Below are 19,663 nucleotides of genomic sequence, written 5' to 3'. Positions count from 1 at the left end.
GGGTGGTGGGAGGGGCAGTGGGTAGCGGTGTGGATAGGGCTTGGGGGTGGTGGGAGGGGCAGTGGGTAGCTGTGTGGATAGGGCTTGGGGGTGGTGGGAGGGGCAGTGGGTAGCTGTGTGGATAGGGCTTGGGGGTGGTGGGAGGGGCAGTGGGTTAGCTGTGTGGGGACAGGCTGTGGGTGGTGTGAAGGGCAGTGGGTTAGCTGTGGGGGGACAGGCTGTGGGTGGTGGGAGGGGCAGTGGGTAGCTGTGTGGGGACAGGCTGTGGGTGGTGGCAGGGGCAGTGGGTAGCTGTGTGGGGACAGGCAGTGGGTTAGCTGTGTGGGGACAGGCTGTGGGTAGCTGTGTGGATAGGGCTTAGGGGTGGTGTGAGGGGCAGTGGGTAGCTATGCTGGCAGAGTTTCGGGGTGGTGGTGAGGACAATGGATAGCTGTGTGGGCAGAGGCTGAGATGGTGTGAGGGGCAGTGGGTAGCTGTGTTGGTACAGACTGTGGGTGGTGAGAGGGGTGTTGTCAGAGGTGTTGTCAGATGTGCTACCGGTGTGGTGCTCTGCTCTCTCCTTGTTGCTATCACTTGGCTGCGTGCATGTGCTTCCCGTGTGCTGCCCCAGCTCTGCAGATAGCTGACACAGCAGACTCGGCACGAACCCCCAATGACCACAGACTCTAGTGCAAAGTCATGTCTGCTAGGTTTATTGCGATCTTGGACACAATGGCAGTTCTCTGTAGGTTTCTTAGCCTAATTCAGGGCATACTACGAGAAAGTGCCTCTTAGCAATGGACCCGGCTCAGGGGCGGGACTTTCCACTGGCCCCTCGGCCGGACAAAGACACTGCCCCAGGGATGCATTCTTATACACAGGTACAAACAAGTTACACATCACTCCTGATGTATTGAGGTGCAACCCCTCTACGTAGTAAGGTGCCGCCTCTCACCTTGTACATGCTGGTTGGAACAAAACAACTCTATCCATCATATTACCCTTTTGCCCCTGTCATTGGGATGGGTCAGTCTGTTCGTTGTTATCTGTGTGGAATGTGCAAGTATGTGAATGTTCTGATATCTAGTCTTCAGTACCTTTTAGGTACGTATCTTCTTGCAGCATCAGCCCTTTCCTTGCCAGCTTCTGTGAGCAGGGCCTGCCTCTGGCTCACAGCTTCACTTTGCTTTATGTTAGCAAAGTCTTGACCATTACTTTAGTTCAGGCCTTAGGCTTCATACCAGGCCTCTGATACCGAGGTTTATATCTCAGGGCCTCCTCTTACTACATTCCCCCACTTTTTGTCTTTTTATGGGGAGGATGTTTACCCATCGTCCCGGAAAAGCATAATGCATGGACTAAAGATAACCCAGTGGGCTAAACACTGTTATGTGGGTACCTTATTTTACCATCCATCCACTCATGCCCCTTCTGTCTTTTTAGTCTGCACATTCCCACGTACGACTGTTAGGCAGATTTTATTATCGAATTATTTTTTTAGTCCCTTATGGTGGGCCTGGGAATGTTAGGCCCGGGACCATGACTGAGGAATAGTAGCTAGGAATAGTGGGTAGCTGTGTGGGGACAGGCTGTGGGTGGTGGGAGGGGCAGTGGGTTAGCTGTGTGGGGACAGGCTGTGGGTGGTGGGAGGGGCAGTGGGTTAGCTGTGTGGGGACAGGTTGTGGGTGGTAGGAGGGGCAGTGGGTGGCTGTGTGGGGACAGGCTGTGGGTGGTGGAAGGGGCAGTGGGTTAGCTGTGTGGGGACAGGCTGTGGGTGGTAGGAGGGGCAGTGGGTAGCTGTGTGGGGACAGGCTGTGAGTGGTGGGAGGGGCAGTGGGTAGCTGTGTGGGGACAGGCTGTGGGTGGTGGGAGGGGCAGTGGGTTAGCTGTGTGGATAGGGCTTAGGGGTGGTGTGGGGGGCAGTGGGTAGCTATGTTGGCAGAATTTGGGGTGGGGTGGGGGCGGTGGGTAACTATGTGGGCATGGGCTGTGGGTAGTGGGAGGGACAGTAGGTTAGCTATGTGGGTAATGTAACACCAATATTTAAAAAGGGCTCTAGAGGTGATCCCAGCAATTACAGACCAGTAAGTCTAATGTCAGTACCGGGCAAATTAGTTGAAACAATAGTAAAGAATAAAATTGTCAGACACATAGAACATAAATTACTGGGCAAAAGTCAACATGGTTTCTGTAAAGGGAAATCATGTCTTACTAATCTATTAGAGTTCTTTGAAGGGGTCAACAATCATGTGGACAAGGGGGATCCAGTGGACATAGTGTACTTAGATTTCCAGAAAGCCTTTGACAAAGGCTCTTGCATAAATTAAGTTGTCATGGGATAAGAGGGAAAGTCCTTTCATTGATTGAGAACTGGTTAAAAGTCAGGGAACAAAGGGTAGGAATAAATGGTAAATTCTCAGAATGGAGAGGGGTAACAAGTGGTGTCCCTCAAGGGTCAGCCCTAGGACCAATCTTATTCAACTTATTCATAAATGATCTGGAGAAAGGGGTAAAAAGTGAGGTGGCAAAGTTTGCAGATTATACTAAACTGCTTAAGATAGTTAAGACCAAAGCAGACTGTGAAGAACTTCAAAAAGATCTCACAGAACTAAGTGATCGGGCAACAAAATGGCAAATGAAATTTAATGTGGATAAATGTAAAGTAATGCCCTTTGGAAGAAATAACCCCAACTATACATACAATATGTTTGGGGCTAATTTAGCAACAACGAATCAGGAAAAAGATCTTGGAGTCATCGTCGATAGTTCTCTGAAGACATCCATGCAGTGTGCAGAGGCGGTCAAAAAAGCAAACAGGATGACAGGATTCATTAAAAAGGGGATAGAAAATAAGACGGAGAGTATATTATCGCCCTTGTATAAATCCATGGTACACCCACATCTTGAATACTGCATACAGATGTGGTCTCCTCAGCTTAAAAAAGATATACTGGCATTAGAAAAGGTTCAGAGAAGGGCAACTAAAATGATTAGGGGTTTGGAACGGGTCCCATATGAGGAGAGATTAAAGAGGTTAGGACTTTTCAGCTTGGAAAAGAGGAGACTAAGAGGGGAAATGATAGAGGTATATAAAATCATGACTGAGGTAGAGAAAATAAATAAGGAAAAGTTATTTACTTGTTCCCATAATACAAGAACTAGGGGTCACCAAATGAAATTAATGGGTAGCAGGTTTAAAACAAATAAAAGGAAGTTCTTCACACAGCGCACAGTCAACCTGTGGAACTCCTTGCCTGAGGAGGTTGTGAAGGCTAGGACTATAACAGCGTTTAAAAGAAAACTGGATAAATTCATGGAGGTTAAGTCCATTAATAGATATTAGCCAGGATGGGTAAGGAATAGTGTCCCTAGCCTCTGTTTGTCAGAGGGTGGAGATGGATGGCAGGAGAGAGATCACTTGATCATTGCCTGTTCGGTTCACTCCCTCTGGGACACCTGGCATTGGCCACTGTTGGTAGACAGGATACTGGGCTGGATGGACCTTTGGTCTGACCCAGTACGGCCATTCTTATGTACAGGCTGGGGGTGGTGGGAGGGGCATGGGTAGCTGCGTGGATAGGGTTTGTGGGTGGTGCGAGGGGCATGGGTAGCTGTGTGGGCATGGGCTGGGGTACTGTGAGTGCAGCAAGGTGGCATGGACAAGCAGGGCCTGGGATTGGTGTGGGTGGGGGGGAAAATGGAGGTCAGGGGCACGGGTGGGGTTGGCATGAGTGGCGGGTGTGTGTGGGTGGTGGGGGGGTCCTGTGGCTCTCGGGACCCCTACCCCTCCTGGCTATGGCCTGCAGCTTCCCACATCCCAGTGCAGGGCTTGGCTGAGCCCTCAGGTCTCGGGTGCTCAGAGTGACTGGACCCATATTTAACCCCTTCTGCTCCTGTTAGTGCCCCCCAGCTTCCAGGGCTCCTGTGAAGCTGGGGCACTGGCCCTGCTGATGACCCACGGGACACTGGACCGGTTCTGGGTTCCCTATGTCGGAGAGCGGCCCCTGAGCCAGCTAGCTACCATTCACAGCTACAGAGTGTCTGATGATGGTCGCCATTTCCACCTGGCTGTCCCCCTTCTGGCTGCTGGGCTGGTGTATGAGGTAGGTAGGGGAGCTGGGGGTGGGGAGGGGCAAGAGCAGTGGGGAAGGAGAATGGAAAATGTTCTGGTGGGGCTGCAGTTCTCCTGGGAGGGAGCAAGAAAAAAGGCTGCCTGCCACCTACTCTTAACTGGGGACACCCACGTGTTCCCGTCACTTTTCAAACACATGAAGTGCTCAGACTGCAATGGGTGAGCTTTCAGTCAGCAAACTCAGCTGCCCTGGGATGGAGCCGTTCCTCAGGAAGTCAAAGCCAGTCACTTCCTCCTGACTTCTCCATCCTGGGAATGGAACAGCAGCATTTTCTAGAATTCAAAATGACCCATTTTTCCTGACATGAAACTTTTTTGGAACTTTCATTTTGTGAGAAATTTTCAAACTGTTGAACTTTCCTGTGGTCTGGACACCCCAGCTCCAGACGGTCTCCTCCAGACGCAGTCTTTCAGCCGGGAACCCAGGGCAAAACTTGGGTTTCTCATCCCAAACGCTTGCTGCCTTGGAGAAGCAGTAAGAAAATGGGTGAAGCCCCCTCATTTCTAACCCAGACCAATCACAAAGACCAAAACACTTGGGCTGGTTCAGGAACATTTACTTTTTTTTTTAAATGTTTGGGAAACGTCGTCATAGATTTTCCCACAAACTGTCACTTCTGACAAATTATTCCCAGTCCCATTTGTCGCAGGGGAGAGGGAACTGGCTTCAATTGCGAACCCTCAGTGGAACCACATTAGAAAAGAGTGAGTGTTGTGGTTCATGCCACCCAGCGCAGCCTGTCTCTCGAGAGAGCCTCGCTGTAGCAACAAAAGAGATTTTCTGGCTCTTCTCTGGGATTTGGGTTTCCTGATGTGCCCTGAGCATAGAATCATAGAAATGTAGGACTGGAAGGGATGTCGATAGGTCATTAGACCAGTCTCCTGCACTGAGACAGAACCAAGTATTATTGAGACCATCCCTGAGAGGTGTTTGTCTAACCTGCTCTTAAAAAAATCCAGTTCCCACAACCTCCCTGGGTAATTTATTCCAGTGCTTAACCACCCTGACAGTTAGGAAGTTTTTCCTAATGTCCAACTTGAATCTTTGATGCAATTTAAGCCCATTGCTTCTTCTCCATTCCTCAGTGGTCAAGGAGAAAAATGTATCACCCTCCTCCTTGTAACAACCTTTTATGTACTTGAAGACGCTTATGTTGCTGCTCATTCTTCTCTTTTCCAGACTAAACAAATGCAGTTTTTTCAATCTTCCCTCATAGGTCATGTTTTCAAGACCTTTAGTCATTTCTGTTGCTCTTTTCTGAACTCACTCCAATTTGCCCACATCTTTCCTAAATGTGGTGCCCAGAACTGGACACAATATCGGTTGGGACTGTATCAGCATGGAGTAGAGCAGAAGAATTACTTGTCATATCTTGCTTACAATACTTCTTCTAATTCAACCCAGAATAATGTTCGGTTTTTTTGTAACTGTATTACACTGTTGACCCACATTTAATTTGTGATCCACTATGACCCCCAGATCCCTTTCCTTAATACTCCTTCCTAAGCAGTCATTTCCCATTTTGTATACATGCAACTGATTGTTCCTTCTTAAGTGTAAAAGCAGCCAAGAGTCCTGTGGCACCTTATAGACTAACAGACGTATTGGAGCATGAGCTTTCGTGGGTGAAAACCCACTTCGTCGGATGCATGACATGACACGCATCTGACGAACAGCGATGGCTCCAGACACCAGCCTACCAAGCATGTGCTTGGGGCACCACATAGGGACGGGGTGGCACTCAGGGTTTGTTTTTGTTTTTGGTTCGGCCGGGCGGCGCTGGGGGAGGCGGGGCTTGGGAGGCGTGGCGCCGTGCTGGGGGGGGGGGGGACTTGGGCGGCGCAGCTCTTGGCAGGGGTGGGCTTCAGCTGCATGGCGCTCGGGGGGGACAGGGACTGGGGCGATGCAACACTCTTTGTTTTCGTTTGGGGCGGCAAAAACGTTAGAGCTGGCCCTGCCGACGAAGTGGGTATTCACCCACGAAAGCTGATGCTCCAATACTTCTGTTAGTCTATAAGGTGCCACAGGACTCTTTGCTGCTTTTACAGATCCAGACTAACACGGCTACCCCTCTGATACTTCCTAAGTGTAGTACTTTGCATTTGTGCTTAATGAATTTCATCCTATTTACTTCAGACCACTTCTCTGGTTTGTCCAGATCATTTTGAATTTTAATCCTATCCTCGCAGCTTTGTATCATCTGCAGACTTTGTAAGTGTACTCTCCATGCCATTATCTAAATCACCGATGAAGATAGTGAACAGAACCAGACCCAGAACTGATCCCTGCGGGACCCCACTCATTATGCCCTTCCAGCATGACTGTGAACCACTGATAACTACTCTCTGGGAACTGTTTTCCAACCAGTTATGCACTCACCTTATAGTAGGCTCATCTAGGCTATACTTCTCTAGAGGGTCATGTGAGACAGTATCCAAAGCTCTGCTACTGCTTCCCTCTGTCCACAAGGTAACCCTGTCAAAGAAGGACATTAAGTTGGTTCAACATGATTTGTTCTTGACAGTTCTATGTTGACTGTTCCTATCTTCTAGGTGCTTACAAATAGAATGTTTGATTATTTGCTCCATTATCTTTCCAGGTGCAGAAATTAAGCTGACTGGTCTGTAATCCCTGGGTTGTCCTTGTTTCCCATTTTATAGCTAGGTACTATATTTACTCTTTTCCAGCCCTCAACTATCTCTCCCATCCTCCAAAATAATCGATAATTGCTCAGAGATCTCTTCAGCCAGTTCCTTAAGTATTCTAGGAGGTGTTTCATCAAGCCCTCCTGACTTGAAGATATTCTCACTTGTTCTTTTCCTCTTTTAACCTCAGACCTTACCCCATTTACACTGATGTTCTCTATGTTAGTTGTCTGATCACTGCTAACTTTTTTGGTGAAAACTTTAGCCATTGCTGCATTTTCTGTTAGTGTCTTTCCTGCCTCATTGAGTAATGGGCCTACCCTGTCCTTGGTCTTCCTCTTGCTTCCCATGTATTCGTAAAATGCTTTCTTCTTACCATTTATATCATTAGTTAGGTCAAGGCAAAATCTGAGATTAAACTTTCTAATTTTGTCCCTACATGCTTGTAATGTTCTTTATATTCATCTTTTGTAATTTGACCTACCATACACTTCTTGTGTGACTCTTTTGTGAGTTTCATGTCACTGAAGATCTCCTGGTAAAGCCAGGATGGCCTCTTACCATATTTCCTATCTTTCCCACGTTCTGGTATAGTTTGCTCTTGTGGTCTTAAAAATGTTTCTTTAAAAACCTGCCAACTCTCCTGAACTCTTAGACTTGCTTCCCATGGGATTTTACCTACCACTTCTCTGAGTTTGCTGAAGTCTGCCTTCTTGAAGTCCATTGTCTTTATTCTGCTGTTTTCTCTACCATTCCTTAGAATCATGAACTCTGTCATTTCATGATCCGTTTCACCCAAGCTGCCTTCCACTTTCAAATTCTCAACCTTGTCAGATCTAGAATAGCCTCTCCCCTAGTTGCTTCCTCCACTTTCTATAATAAAAAGTTGTGTTCCTTGCATTCCAAAAACTTGGATAATCTGTGCCTTGCTGTGTTATTTTCCCAACAGGTGTCCGGGTAGCTGAGGTCTCCCATCACCACCAAGTCCTGTGCTTTGGACGATTTGTTAGTGTGACAAAGTTCTTCCTCTACCTTGGTGGGTCCTGTGCTTATTTGACAGATTTGCTCACCTCAGTGATCTTCCTCATAGTCTGGGTCAACTTCTCCTGTGTCTGATCAGGAGTTGGGAGGTTTGGGGGGAACCTGGGCCCGCCCTCTACTCCGGGTTCCAGCTCAGGGCCCTGTGGTTTGCAGCTGTCTATAGTGCCTCCTGTAACAGCTGCATGACAGCTACAACTCCCTGGGCTACTTCCCCATGGCCTCCTCCAAACACCTTCTTAATCCTCGCCACAGGATCTTCCTCCTGGTGTCTGATATCGCTTGTATTCCTTAGTCCTTCAGCAGCACACCTTCTCACTCTCAGCTCCTTGTGCCTCTTGCTCTCAGCTCCTCAGATGCACTTCCTCTCCCCTGGCTCCCCCCTCCCTGACCGGAGTGAGCTCCTTTTTAAACCCAGGTGCCGTGATTAGCCTGCCTTGATTGGCTGCAGGTGTTCTAAACAGCTTGTCTGCCTGAATTGGTTTAGCAGGTTCCTGATTATTCTAGTGCAGTCCCTGCTCTGGTCACTCAGGGAACAGAAAACTACTCATCCAGTGACCAGTATATTTGCCCTCTACCAGACTCCTGTACCCCACTGGCCTGGGTCTGTCACATATCCCTCCCCCCTGCCCAACACCAAGGGGTTGGGCAGCTTGGGATGCCAGACAGTGCACACATGACAAGCCATTGGCATTACCGTGACGGCTCCCTGCTCTGTGTTGCACACAGAACTGGAAAGGTTGGAGAGATAAGAACCACCTGGTCACCTTTGTGGTGGTCTCCTTGTTCCGCTGCATCTATTGAAGAGGGGCATGGTTGGTGTCATGGTACACTTCCCCACCCTGAACCCCCCAAATCGCTGACAGTGTGGAAGTACACTGGCAGTGATTTCTCCCTAGAACTTTAAAATAAACAGATCAATAAACACATGCATCCTTACATATGCCACTAATTAAGTAAAACTACAAGATTTTTCACATTGTAAGGACAATTTTTAACCAGTTGATTTTAGGGAACTTTCACAGGAGAGTGCATCAAGTTCTTGATCTGTTGCCGCTGCAGATGTTCCCGGGTTGTGGAGAGGGTCACCTCTCCCACGCCACCGTCACTTTTTCCTTCATTGTAGACACCGTCAGGCCACTCAGCATCATCTCCTCCCTGGGCTGTAAACTGACAAACTTGTAAGTCTCTGGAATAAAAGGGCTTGAGAGAATTAACGTGGTACACTCTGGGCGCTATGGAGGAATTGGGAAATGCTATGAGGTAGTTAACAGCTCCCAGGCGCTCTTGGACCGTGAATGGCCCTTCCCATGATGCTTCCATTTTATGGGCCTGTTGCGCCTTCAAGACCATAACCTGGTCTCCTACCTTGAAGGAATGCTCTCTGGTATGTCTATCATGCCAGGCCTTTTGCTCTTTTTGAGCATGCTTTAGGTTTTCTTTAGCAAGGGCTAAAGAGTGTCGGAGGGTGTTTTGTAGGTTGCTTACAAAATCCAGAATGTTAGTTCCTGGAGAGGGTGTAAACCCCTCCCATTGCTGTTTAACCAACTGTAATGGCCCTTTAACCTCGTGGCCATACACAAGCTCAAATGGTGAGAACCCTCAGCTGGGATGTGGTACAGCCCTGTAAGCAAACAGCAACTGCTGCAACACTAGGTCCCAGTCATTGGAGTGTTCATTCACGAATTTACGTATCATGGCCCCCAAAGTTCCATTAAACCTTTCCACCAGGCCATTGGTTGGATGGTGGTACGGGGTGGCAACTAAGTGATTCACCCCATGAGTCTCCCACAGTTCTTTCATGGTCCCGGCCAGGAAATTAGTCCCTGAATCCGTAAGGATGTCAGAGGGCCAACCTACCCTGGCAAAAATGTCTGTTAGGGCCTGGCACACAGTTTTAGCCCTGGTGTTGCCTAGAGCTACTGCTTCCGGCCATCGGGTAGCAAAGTCCACGAAAGTCAGTATGTACTGCTTTCCTCCGGGGGTCTTTTTTGGGAAAGGACCCAGAATATCCACAGCTACTCGCTGAAATGGGACCTCTATTATGGGGAGTGGCTGGAGAGGGGCCTTGACCTGGTCTTGGGGCTTTCCCACTCTTTGGCACACCTCACAAGTCCGGACATACTTGGCAACATCCTTGCCCATCCCCTCCCAGTGGAAGGACTTCCCCAACCTGTCTTTGGTTCTGTTCACCCCAGCATGGCCACTGGGATGATCATGGGCTAAGCTTAAGAGCTTCCCCTGGTATTTAGTTGGAACCACCAACTGTTTTGTGGATGCCAGTCTTCCCGGTGTCCACCAGAAAGAGTCTCCTTATATAAAAGCCCTTGTTCTATAACAAACCGGGATCGGTTAGAAGAGCTGAGAGGCGGTGGGGTGCTCCATGCCACCGCCCAAGCTTTCTGAAGGCTGTCATCTGCTTCCTGCTTAGTCTGGAACTGTTCCCTTGAAGCTGGAGACACCAGTTCTTCCTTAGAATGTGGACTTAGGCTTGGTCCCTCTGGAAGCGATGTAGGAGATGAGGTTGTTTTTGAGGCTGGTGAACAGCTCTCCGCTGGTGCACCAGGTGGTATTTCAGGCTCTGGCTGAGCCTCTTGGGTATGGTTGTCTGCTGTTTCTGCCAGTTCATACTCGCTGGCGCCCTCTGGCGTTGGGGTTGAAGATGCGTTTGCAAGTGCTGGCAATGGTTCTGGTGCTGGTTGCGTTTCCAGGTCCGGGGCTGGGACTGGAAGTACTGTGGCTGTTGCAGTTGTTGGCAGGGGATCCGGGTCCACTACCTCTGTCTGGGTCTCTGCTAACACAGACGGGGCCCCTGTGGATGGCTCAGGAACAGGGATGGATCTGGAAGCTTGCCTGGCTTGGCTGCGTGTAACCATTCCCACCCTCTTGGCCCACTTTACCTGGTTGGCCAAGTCTTCCCCCAGTAGCATGGGGATGGAATAATTGTCATAGACTGCAAATGTCCACATTCCTGACCAGCCTTTGTACTGGACAGGCAGTTTAGCTGTAGGCAAGTTTACCGCTTGTGAAATGAAGGGGAAAATTGTCACTTGAGCCTTTGGGTTGATGAATTTGGGGTCCACCAAGGATTGGTGGATAGCTGACACTTGTGCCCCTGTGTCTCTCCACGCGATAACCTTCTTTCCGCCCACTCTCAAAATTTCCCTTCGCTCCGAGGGTATTTAAGAGGCATCTGGGCCTGGGAATCTTTGGAGTGATGGAGATAAAATGAACTGCACTCGGTTGGGGTTCTTGGGGCAGTTGGCCTTTATATGTCTGAGTTCATGGTCCTTGAAGCATCGCCCAGCTGACTGGTCACTGGGCCGAGGTGGGTTACTGGAGATTGGTGAGGTGAGAGAATAGGGCGTCGGCGGCTTTCCTTGGGTTGTAGGTGGGGTCCTGGGTTGCCCTCAGTGATAGGGTTTATGGTCGGTGTGCCCCCTGGGGTAGTCGCTCCCCTTGATAGTAGCTCTTTTCTTTTCTGCCACTTTCATCCATTTGGCTCCAATCTCCCCCACCTCAGTTACCGTTTTGGACTTCCCATCTAGGATGTACCTTTCTATTTCTTCAGGAACACCATCTAAGAACTGCTCCATTTGTATCAGGAGGTGCAGCTCGTCCAGATTGTTAACCTTTGTTCCTGATATCCAGGCTTCATAATTCTTTGCAATGTGGTAAGCGTGTCGGGGAAATGACACATCTGGTTTCCATTTTAGGGCTCTGAACCGCCGATGGGCATGTTCAGGTGTTATCCCCATTCTGTATCTGGCCTTGGTTTGAAAAAGTTTATAATCGTTCATTTTCTCCTTAGGCATTTCAGCCGCCACCTCTGCTAAGGGTCCACGGAGCAGTGGCCTCAATTCTACCATGTACTGGTCTTCAGAGATGCTGTACCCAAGGCAGGCTCTTTCAAAATTTTCTAAGAAGGCCTCAGTGTCATCACCTGCCTTGTAGGTGGGAAATTTCTTGTGCTGCGGAACAATTATTGGCGAAGGGTTGTTAGGATTGGCTGGGTTCTGTTGCTTAGCCTTTTCTAATTCCAGGGCCTGCTGGTAGGTCTCCCTCTGGAGTTCCAGCTGTCTTTGGTGGTCTGCATCTTTGGCTGCTTGCTCTCTTTTGTAGGCTGCCTCTCTTTCTCTTAGCTCCATCTCTTTTTGTTTTATTTCTAGTTCTTGTATTTTTTTTCCATATCTCGCTTGTGCTCTGCGTCTTTGATTTGTTCCTCTGCCTCCAGTCTCACTTGCTCCTGTTTCAGGGCATCCTTGGTAGTCATGGTTCCTGCTTTCTTGTGTTGGGGTGCCCTCTGCTGGTTTACTGTCTGAATTACTGTTCCTCTGCTGCCTGCTCCATTTTTTTAACTCCTTCCACCTAGCTATTCCCGACAGAGTTAGAAAGAAAAAAACCCATTCATTTGCAAATGTGTTTTGCTGATGTATGGTGACTCACAACTGGAGTCCCTTTGTTTAACAAAGATCCTTGTTAAACCCTAATGCCTTTGCCTTCAGAGTACTCAGAAGGGAGAGACCAAAAAACTTGCAGACCTTTGCTTTTTAAAAAGCAATCTCCTCTAGCCTGCTTTACCCACAGCTAGCAGGAAAAGAGAGAGAAAAAATCCTACTGGCTTTTGCTTCTAAACCCAAACCTCTCAGTCTGCCTGCAGATAGCTAGCAGGGAGAGAAATAAAAACCTCACTGGCTTTTGGATTCTATCTTATCTATCTATCTATCTATCTATCTATCCCACACGCTGCCCACCATGTCATGGTATAATTCCCCACTCTGAACCTTAGCGTCCAAAAGATGGGGTACCAGCATGAATTCCTCTAAGCTCAATTACCAGCTTAGTACTTGTAGCGCTGCCACCAACCAGGAATTCCAGTGCCTGGTACACTCCGGTCCCCCCAAAACCTTGCCCGGGGACCCCCAAGACCCAGACCCTCTGGATCTTAACACAAGGAAAGTAAACCGTTTCCCTCACCGTTGCCTCTCCCAGGCTTCCCCTCCCTGGGTTACCCTGAAAGATCACTGTGTGATTCAAACTCCTTGAATCCTGAAACAGAGGAAAATGCACCTTTCCCCCTCCTTCTCTCTTCCCCTCCCAGATTCTCCCTGAGAGAGACAGTAATCCTAACACAGAGAGAAATTAGCCTCTCTCTCCTTCTTCCCTCCTTTCTCCCCACCAATTCCCTGGTGGATACAGACCCCGTCCCCTGGGGTCTCACACCAGAATACAAAAACAATCAGGTTCTTGAACAAGAAAAACTTTTAATAAAAGAAAGAAAAACAGTAAAAAATTATCTTTGTAAATTTAAAATGGAATAGGTACAGGGTCTTTCAGCTATAGACACTGGGAATACTCTCCCAGCCTAAGTATACAAGTACAAATTAAAATCTTTTCAGCAAAATACCAATTTGAACTCCTTTCAGCCAAATACACATTTGAACTTCTTCCAACCAAATACACATTTGCAAATAAAGAGAACAACCATAAGCCTAACTCGCTTTATCTACCTAGTACTCACTATTTTGAATCCATAAGAACCTGTATCAGAGAGATTGGAGAGAAACCTGGTTGCACGTCTGGTCCCTCTGAGCCCCCAGAGTGAACAACAACCAAACACTAACAGCACACACAAAAACTTCCCTCCCTCAAGATTTGAAAGTATCCTGTTCTCTGATTGGTCCTCTGGTCAGGTGGCCAGGCTTACTGAACTTGTTAACCCTTTACAATTAGAGAGATATAAAGTACTTCTGTGCTATTAACTTTTCTTATCTGTTTATGACAGTTGGTCACGAGGACAAATCTGCGCCCAAGCAAGTAGTAGCGCAACGCTTCCATGGCCCATTTTATGGCAAGGCATTCTCTCTCCACGACTGCATATTTTTGTTCCCTTGGAAGGAGTTTCCTACTGAAGTAGAGAATTGGGTGTTCCTCCTCCCCGACCATTTGTGATAGATCAGCCCCCAACCCTACTTCCGATGCATCTGTCTGCAGGATAAATTCCTTGGTGAAATCAGGGGCTATCAGCACAGGGTTACTCCAGAGAGCTGTCCGTAGGTCCGTGAATGCTTCCTCTGCTGCGTCAGACCATCTCACCAGATCAGGTCCACGGGCTTTCACTAGGTCTGTCAGGGGGCTTGTCCTTGTGACAAAATGGGGGATAAATCATTGGTAATACCCCACTACACCTAGGAATGCCCGGACTTGTTTCTTGCGATGTGGTCAGGGCCAATTTTGGATGGCCTCCAACTTGTTCACTTGGGGTTTTACCAGACCTTTTCCCACAATGTAGCCAAGATATTTGGCCTCTGTAAACCCTACAGTGCACTTGGCAGGGTTTGCTGTAAGGCCAGCTCGCCTGAAGGTATCAAGGACTGCCTCCACCTTCTCTAGGTGGGTTTCCCAGTCTGGGGTGTGAATGACCACATCGTCCAAGTAGGCAGCAGCATAATATTATGCGGGCATAATAGTTTGTCCATGAGGTGCTGGAAAGTAGCTGGGGCTCCATGTAGTCCAAAAGGGAAGACAGTAGATTGAAAAGACCCTCTGGTGTAGAGAACACAGTCTTTTCCTTGCGTCTTCTGCAAGGGGAATCTGCCAGTACCCCTTTGTCAAGTCTAGGGTAGTCAAGTACTGGGCATTTGCCAGACGATCCACTAGCTCATCTATGCGAGGTATGGGGTACGCGTCGAACTGGGATACTTTGTTTAGTCGCCGGAAGTTGTTGCAAAACTTTGTGGTGCCATCAGGTTTGGGCACCAGCATGATTGGGCTGGACCACTTACTGTGGGATTCTTCGATGATCCCCAACTCCAGCATTTTTTTTACTTCTGCTTTTATTTCCTCCCTTTTGGCCATTGGCACCCGATAGGGCTTCATTGTTATTCTGGCCCCAGGGTTTGTGACGATGTGGTGATATGTTTCGGTTGTTCGACCTGATTTTGTCGAGAAAACATCTTGGTTCCGGAAGATCATCTCAGACACCTCATTCTTCTGGTCTGGTGTTAAATCAGGAGACACACTCACCTGTTTGGAAGGCTTGTTTTCCTAGATAGTTATGCATGCCTCTTGTGCATGCCAGGGTTTCAGAAGGTTGATGTGATAAATCTGTTCTTGTTTTCGGTGTCCTGGCTGCTGCACCTTGTAGGTTACTTCCCCCACGGGTTCAACCACCTCATAGGGCCTCTGCCATTGGGCCAGAAGCTTGCTTTCTGCTGTGGGTACCAACATCATCACCCGATCCCCTGGTTGGAACTGTTGGACTTTTGCCTGGCGATTGTAATAGTTTCTCTGGGCCTCCTTGCCTTTTCCAAATGTTCCCGTACAATAGGGCTTTCCGGTCTTGCATCTGTATTACATGTTCTATTATATTTCTCCCCTCTTCCCGCACTGCAGTTGTTACCCCAGATCTGGCCAGGATCTCTGCTTTCAGCTGGGGGTAGTGTGCTGCAGCCTCTTCAGGGAGATCATAGTAAGCCTTCTGGGCCTCCCCACAGAGGAATGGGACAAGGATGCCAGACCACTGATCTCGAGGCCAGGCCTCCTGTAGGGCTGTCCTCTCAAAGGCCAGAAGGTATGCCTCTACTTCATCCTCCCACGTCATTTTTTGCAGCCAATGGCTGGCCCGCATGATTTGCGTCCCATCATGGCCGCGGTTCAGCTCTGTAAGGGTCTTTACCTGGTTTACCAGTTCCCGCAACATAGCTTGGTCTTGAGAAGCCTGGTCCATCAGTAGGTGATTAGTCTCTTGCTACAGCCGCACTGCCTCCTGTTGGGCAGCTGCCTGGACACGGGTAGGCTCCTGCTGGGCCGCCGTAGCTTGTATCAATGCCCATACTAGGTCATCCATTGTGGTGGAAAAAAAAAACCCTCTACTTTTTTTTTTTAAAATCACTCTCCTTCTGCCACGCTGTGCACACCAAATCCCACCTCTAACACCAGTTGTGACAAAGTTCCTCCTCTACCTTGGTGGGTCCTGCGCTTATTTGACAGATTTGCTCACCTCAGTGATCTTCCTCACAGTCTGGGTCAACTTCTCCTGTGTCTGATCAGGAGTTGGGAGGTTTGGGGGGAACCTGGGCCCGCCCTCTACTCCGGGTTCCAGCTCAGGGCCCTGTGGTTTGCAGCTGTCTATAGTGCCTCCTGTAACAGCTGCATGACAGCTACAACTCCCTGGGCTACTTCCCCATGGCCTCCTCCAAATACCTTCTTAATCCTCGCCACAGGATCTTCCTCCTGGTGTCTGATATCTCTTGTACTCCTTAGTCCTCCAGCAGCACACCCTCTCACTCTCAGCTCCTTGTGCCTCTTGCTCTCAGCTCCTCAGACGCACTTCCTCTCCTCTGGCTCCCCCCTCCCTGACTGGAGTGAGCTCCTTTTTAAACCCAAGTGCCCTGATTAGCCTGCCTTGATTGGCTGCAGGTGTTCTAATCATCTTGTCTGCCTGAATTGGTTCTAGCAGGTTCCTGAATACTCTAGTGCAGCCCCTGCTCTGGTCACTCAGGGAACAGAAAACTACTCATTCAGTGACCAGTATATTTACCCTCTACCAGACTCCTGTACCCCACTGGCCTGGGTCTGTCACATTAGTTATTTAAAAAAACTCTCAGCCACTTCTTCTTCTTGCTTTGGTGGTCTGTTGTAGACCCCTACCATGACACCATCCTTGTTTTTTACCGCTTTGATCCTTACCCAGACCCTTAACAGGTCTGCCTCCCACTTCTATCTCAGCCTCAGTGCAGACATATACATCTTGGATATACAAGGCAACACCACCTCCTCCTTTTCTCTGCCTGTGCTTCCTGAACAAGCTGAACCCTTCCATACCAGCATTCCAGTCATGGGAATTCTCCCACCAAGTCTCTGATGCCAGTTATGTCGTAATTGTGAGTATTCACAAGTATTTCTAGTTCTTCCAGTTTCTTCTCCATACTTCTTGCATTAGGATACAGATATCTCAGGTGTTCATTACATTTCCCCTCAATATCCCTTCTTGTCTGTCCTTTGCCCCTCTATGATTGTCCATGTTTCCCCCAGATTCCAACCCTTCATCCACAGCTCCATGTTTGGACTTACCTATGGGCTTTTGTCTCCTGCCCCTGTTGAATCTAGTTTAAAGCCCATCTACTAGGTTAGTCAGTCTCTATCTGAACATACTTTTCCCCTTCCTGGATAGGTTGATCCTATCTGGGCTCAGCAGTCCTTCTCAGATCAGGATCTCATGCTTGAGGAAGCTGAAGCCTTCCTGGTGACACCATCCGCTTAGCCATGTATTTACCTCCAGAACGTGTCTGTCTCTGCCCAGGCCCCTGCCCTTGACCAGAAGGATAGATGAGAACACCACCTGTGCCCAAAAGTCCTTCACTCTCCCTCCCTGTAATCACTCTGGATCTGCTTTGGGTCATACCTGGCAGTATTCTTAGTGCCCACATGTATGAGCAGCATGAGGTAATAGTCAGAGGGCTGGATGATCCTCGGCAATCACTCCATAACATCTCAGGTACAGGCCCAAGGCAGCACGCCTCCCAGGATGCCAGGTCAGGCCAGCCGATGGATTTCTCTGTCTCCCTTAGAACGCAATCACCTACCATCATCACCCTTTGATTCCTCTTCGGAGTGATGGGTGTGATCCTTGCAGCCTTGGCCTCCTTCATCTTTGCAGGGGATTCCTCATCCTTTATTGCCAGGGCAGAATACTGGTTTGTCATCTCTATGGCTGGGGGTTGGGAGCCAGAGTGGAGGACTGCCTACTGCCGGAAGTAACTAGCAGCCAGATTTCTCTGTGTGAAGGAGCCGTTTCCTCCTGTCCTGTTGGGTGCTACTGCAGTCGTCTCCAGCTGGATTGGTTCCTCAGCCTTGGAGATCTCTATATGCAAGTTTTCAAGGATTTGCTTGTGTTCATGGATGCTTCTCAGCCTAGCCACTTACTCCTGTAGCTCTCTCACCGGTATCCTGAGAGATTCTAAGAGAAAGCACCTCTCACACTGGCTGGTCTCCCCAGCCTGGCTTTCGATGATAAGCCACAGTCTCTGCAGATCCACACCAAGGCCTAGGTAGAGGCACCCATAGTTGGGTGACATCTCCCCCTGCCCCACTGTGCCATGGAGGATGGGCAAAATCCAACATGCAAACTCATTGCCTCTGAGAGGGAAGTGACTCCAAGTCCCATAAAGCAGCCAGTTTCTGCCTACAGCATGGTTCCTCCAAGAATAGGGGTGAAGGGGCTGGTGCCCCACAGAATGGGTAGGGGGCCTGGCACCCTGGGGACTGGGCTAACCCACTGATCTAGCTCTCGCTGGAGTTCTGGACTGGTCTGGGTGGCTGCCTCCTTGGTCCCAGCTTGCCTCGTGTCATCCCCAGCAAGGCCTTGTGGGTAGCTCCTGCTCTCAGGATGCATGGGGGCAGGAGCCAGCCCAAGCACTAGTGATGCCTGACCTCTCCCAAGCCTTGGGCTCTGCTGGAACCTGGCAGGGAGGGTTCCTGACTGGTGCCAGGGCTGGTGCTCAGCCCCTGAGTCACTCTCTCACACCCTCAGAGCATCTCCCTCCAAGGGCTGACGGCTCGGCTGGATTTCTCTTTGCGGGACAAGAAGACTCGCTCAGTCTTGGCTTCCTTCGCCGTTGTCTGCACCTTCCCCACTGGGCAGTTGTTGGGTGAGTGCCTGGGTGGAGACCCCCTGCCATGAGCATGGGATGTCCCCTGTGAGGGTGGGCAGGGGGTGCCTCTGGGCCTTAGATTCCACTGGGTAAAGTTTCAGAGTAGCAGCCGTGTTAGTCTGTATCCGCAAAAAGAACAGCAGTACTTGTGGCACCTTAGAGACTAACAAATTTATTTCAGCATGAGCTTTTGTGAGCTACAGCTCACTTCTTCGGATGCATAGAATGGAGCACACAGACAGGAGATATTTATACATACAGAGAACATGAAAAGGCGGAAGTATGCATACCAAAAGGAAGAGTCTAATCAATTGAGATGAGCTATAATCAGCAGGAGAAAAAAAGCTTTTGAAGTGATAATTAAGATGACCCATAGAAGGTGTGAGGAGAACTTAACATAGGGAAATAGATTCAATTAGTGTAATGACCCAACCATTTCCAGTCTTTGTTTAGGCCTGAGTTAATTGTATCTAATTTGCATATTAATTTGAGTTCAGCAGTTTCTCTTTGGAGTCTGTTTTTGAAGTTTTTTTGTTGCAAAATTGCCACCTTCAAGTCTGTCACTGAGTGGTTAGAAAGGTTGAAGTGTCCTCCCACTGGTTTTTGAATGTTGTGATTCCTGATGTCAGATTTGTGTCCATTTATTCTTTTGCGTAGAGACTGTCCAGTTTGGCCAATGTACATGGCAGAGGGGCATTGCTGGCACATGATCGCATATCCTCACACCTTCTATGGGTCATCTTAATTATCACTTCAAAAGTGTTTTTTTCTCCTGCTGATTATAGCTCATCTCAATTGATTAGACTTTCCTGTTGGTATGCATACTTCCGCCTTTTCATGTTCTCTGTATGTATAAATATCTCCTGTCTGTGTGTTCCATTCTATGCATTCGAAGAAGTGAGCTGTAGCTCATGAAAGCTCATGCTGAAATAAATTTGTTAGTCTCTAAGGTGCCACAAGTACTCCTGTTTTTTCAATGGGGTAAAGTGATCAGTGGCACAGGCATCCCTTTTCCTCTAGATCTGGCTCAGCCAGTGGGGCCTGGGCTGAGATTCCTTAACCCACCTCCTACGCAGCCATCGGCCACACATCCTGGTTGTAGCCTTGCCCCCAACCCCACCCTATGGGGAATGGCTGCCCCATCTGGGATTATCCACACCGGTCACAGATCCCTCCTGCGCTGACCACACCATGCTTGGGATTTGTGGGGCAG

The 19,663-nt window shown here is 48.9% G+C and overlaps 1 protein-coding gene across 3 annotated transcripts in view; it reads left to right on the top strand.

Moving 5' to 3' along the window:
• Positions 1-19,663, top strand: part of MMP24 (matrix metallopeptidase 24) — a 352,153-nt gene that overhangs the window by 11,198 nt on the left and 321,292 nt on the right. For 2 of the 3 annotated variants that reach the window (XM_050918606.1, XM_050918605.1), the window contains exons 14-15: positions 3,880-4,082; positions 18,330-18,447. The exons of the other annotated variant lie outside the window; for it this stretch is intronic. In XM_050918606.1, the coding sequence (XP_050774563.1) occupies positions 3,880-4,082; positions 18,330-18,447 (321 nt within the window). The remainder of the gene's footprint in view (positions 1-3,879; positions 4,083-18,329; positions 18,448-19,663) is intronic. 3 annotated transcript variants of the gene reach the window in all.

The sequence above is a fragment of the Gopherus flavomarginatus genome, chromosome 11 (assembly GCF_025201925.1).
Source record: "Gopherus flavomarginatus isolate rGopFla2 chromosome 11, rGopFla2.mat.asm, whole genome shotgun sequence".
Lineage (NCBI taxonomy): Eukaryota > Metazoa > Chordata > Testudines > Testudinidae > Gopherus > Gopherus flavomarginatus.
The sequence above is the reverse complement of the archived record's forward strand: the minus strand, read 5'-3'. Positions and strand labels throughout refer to the sequence as shown.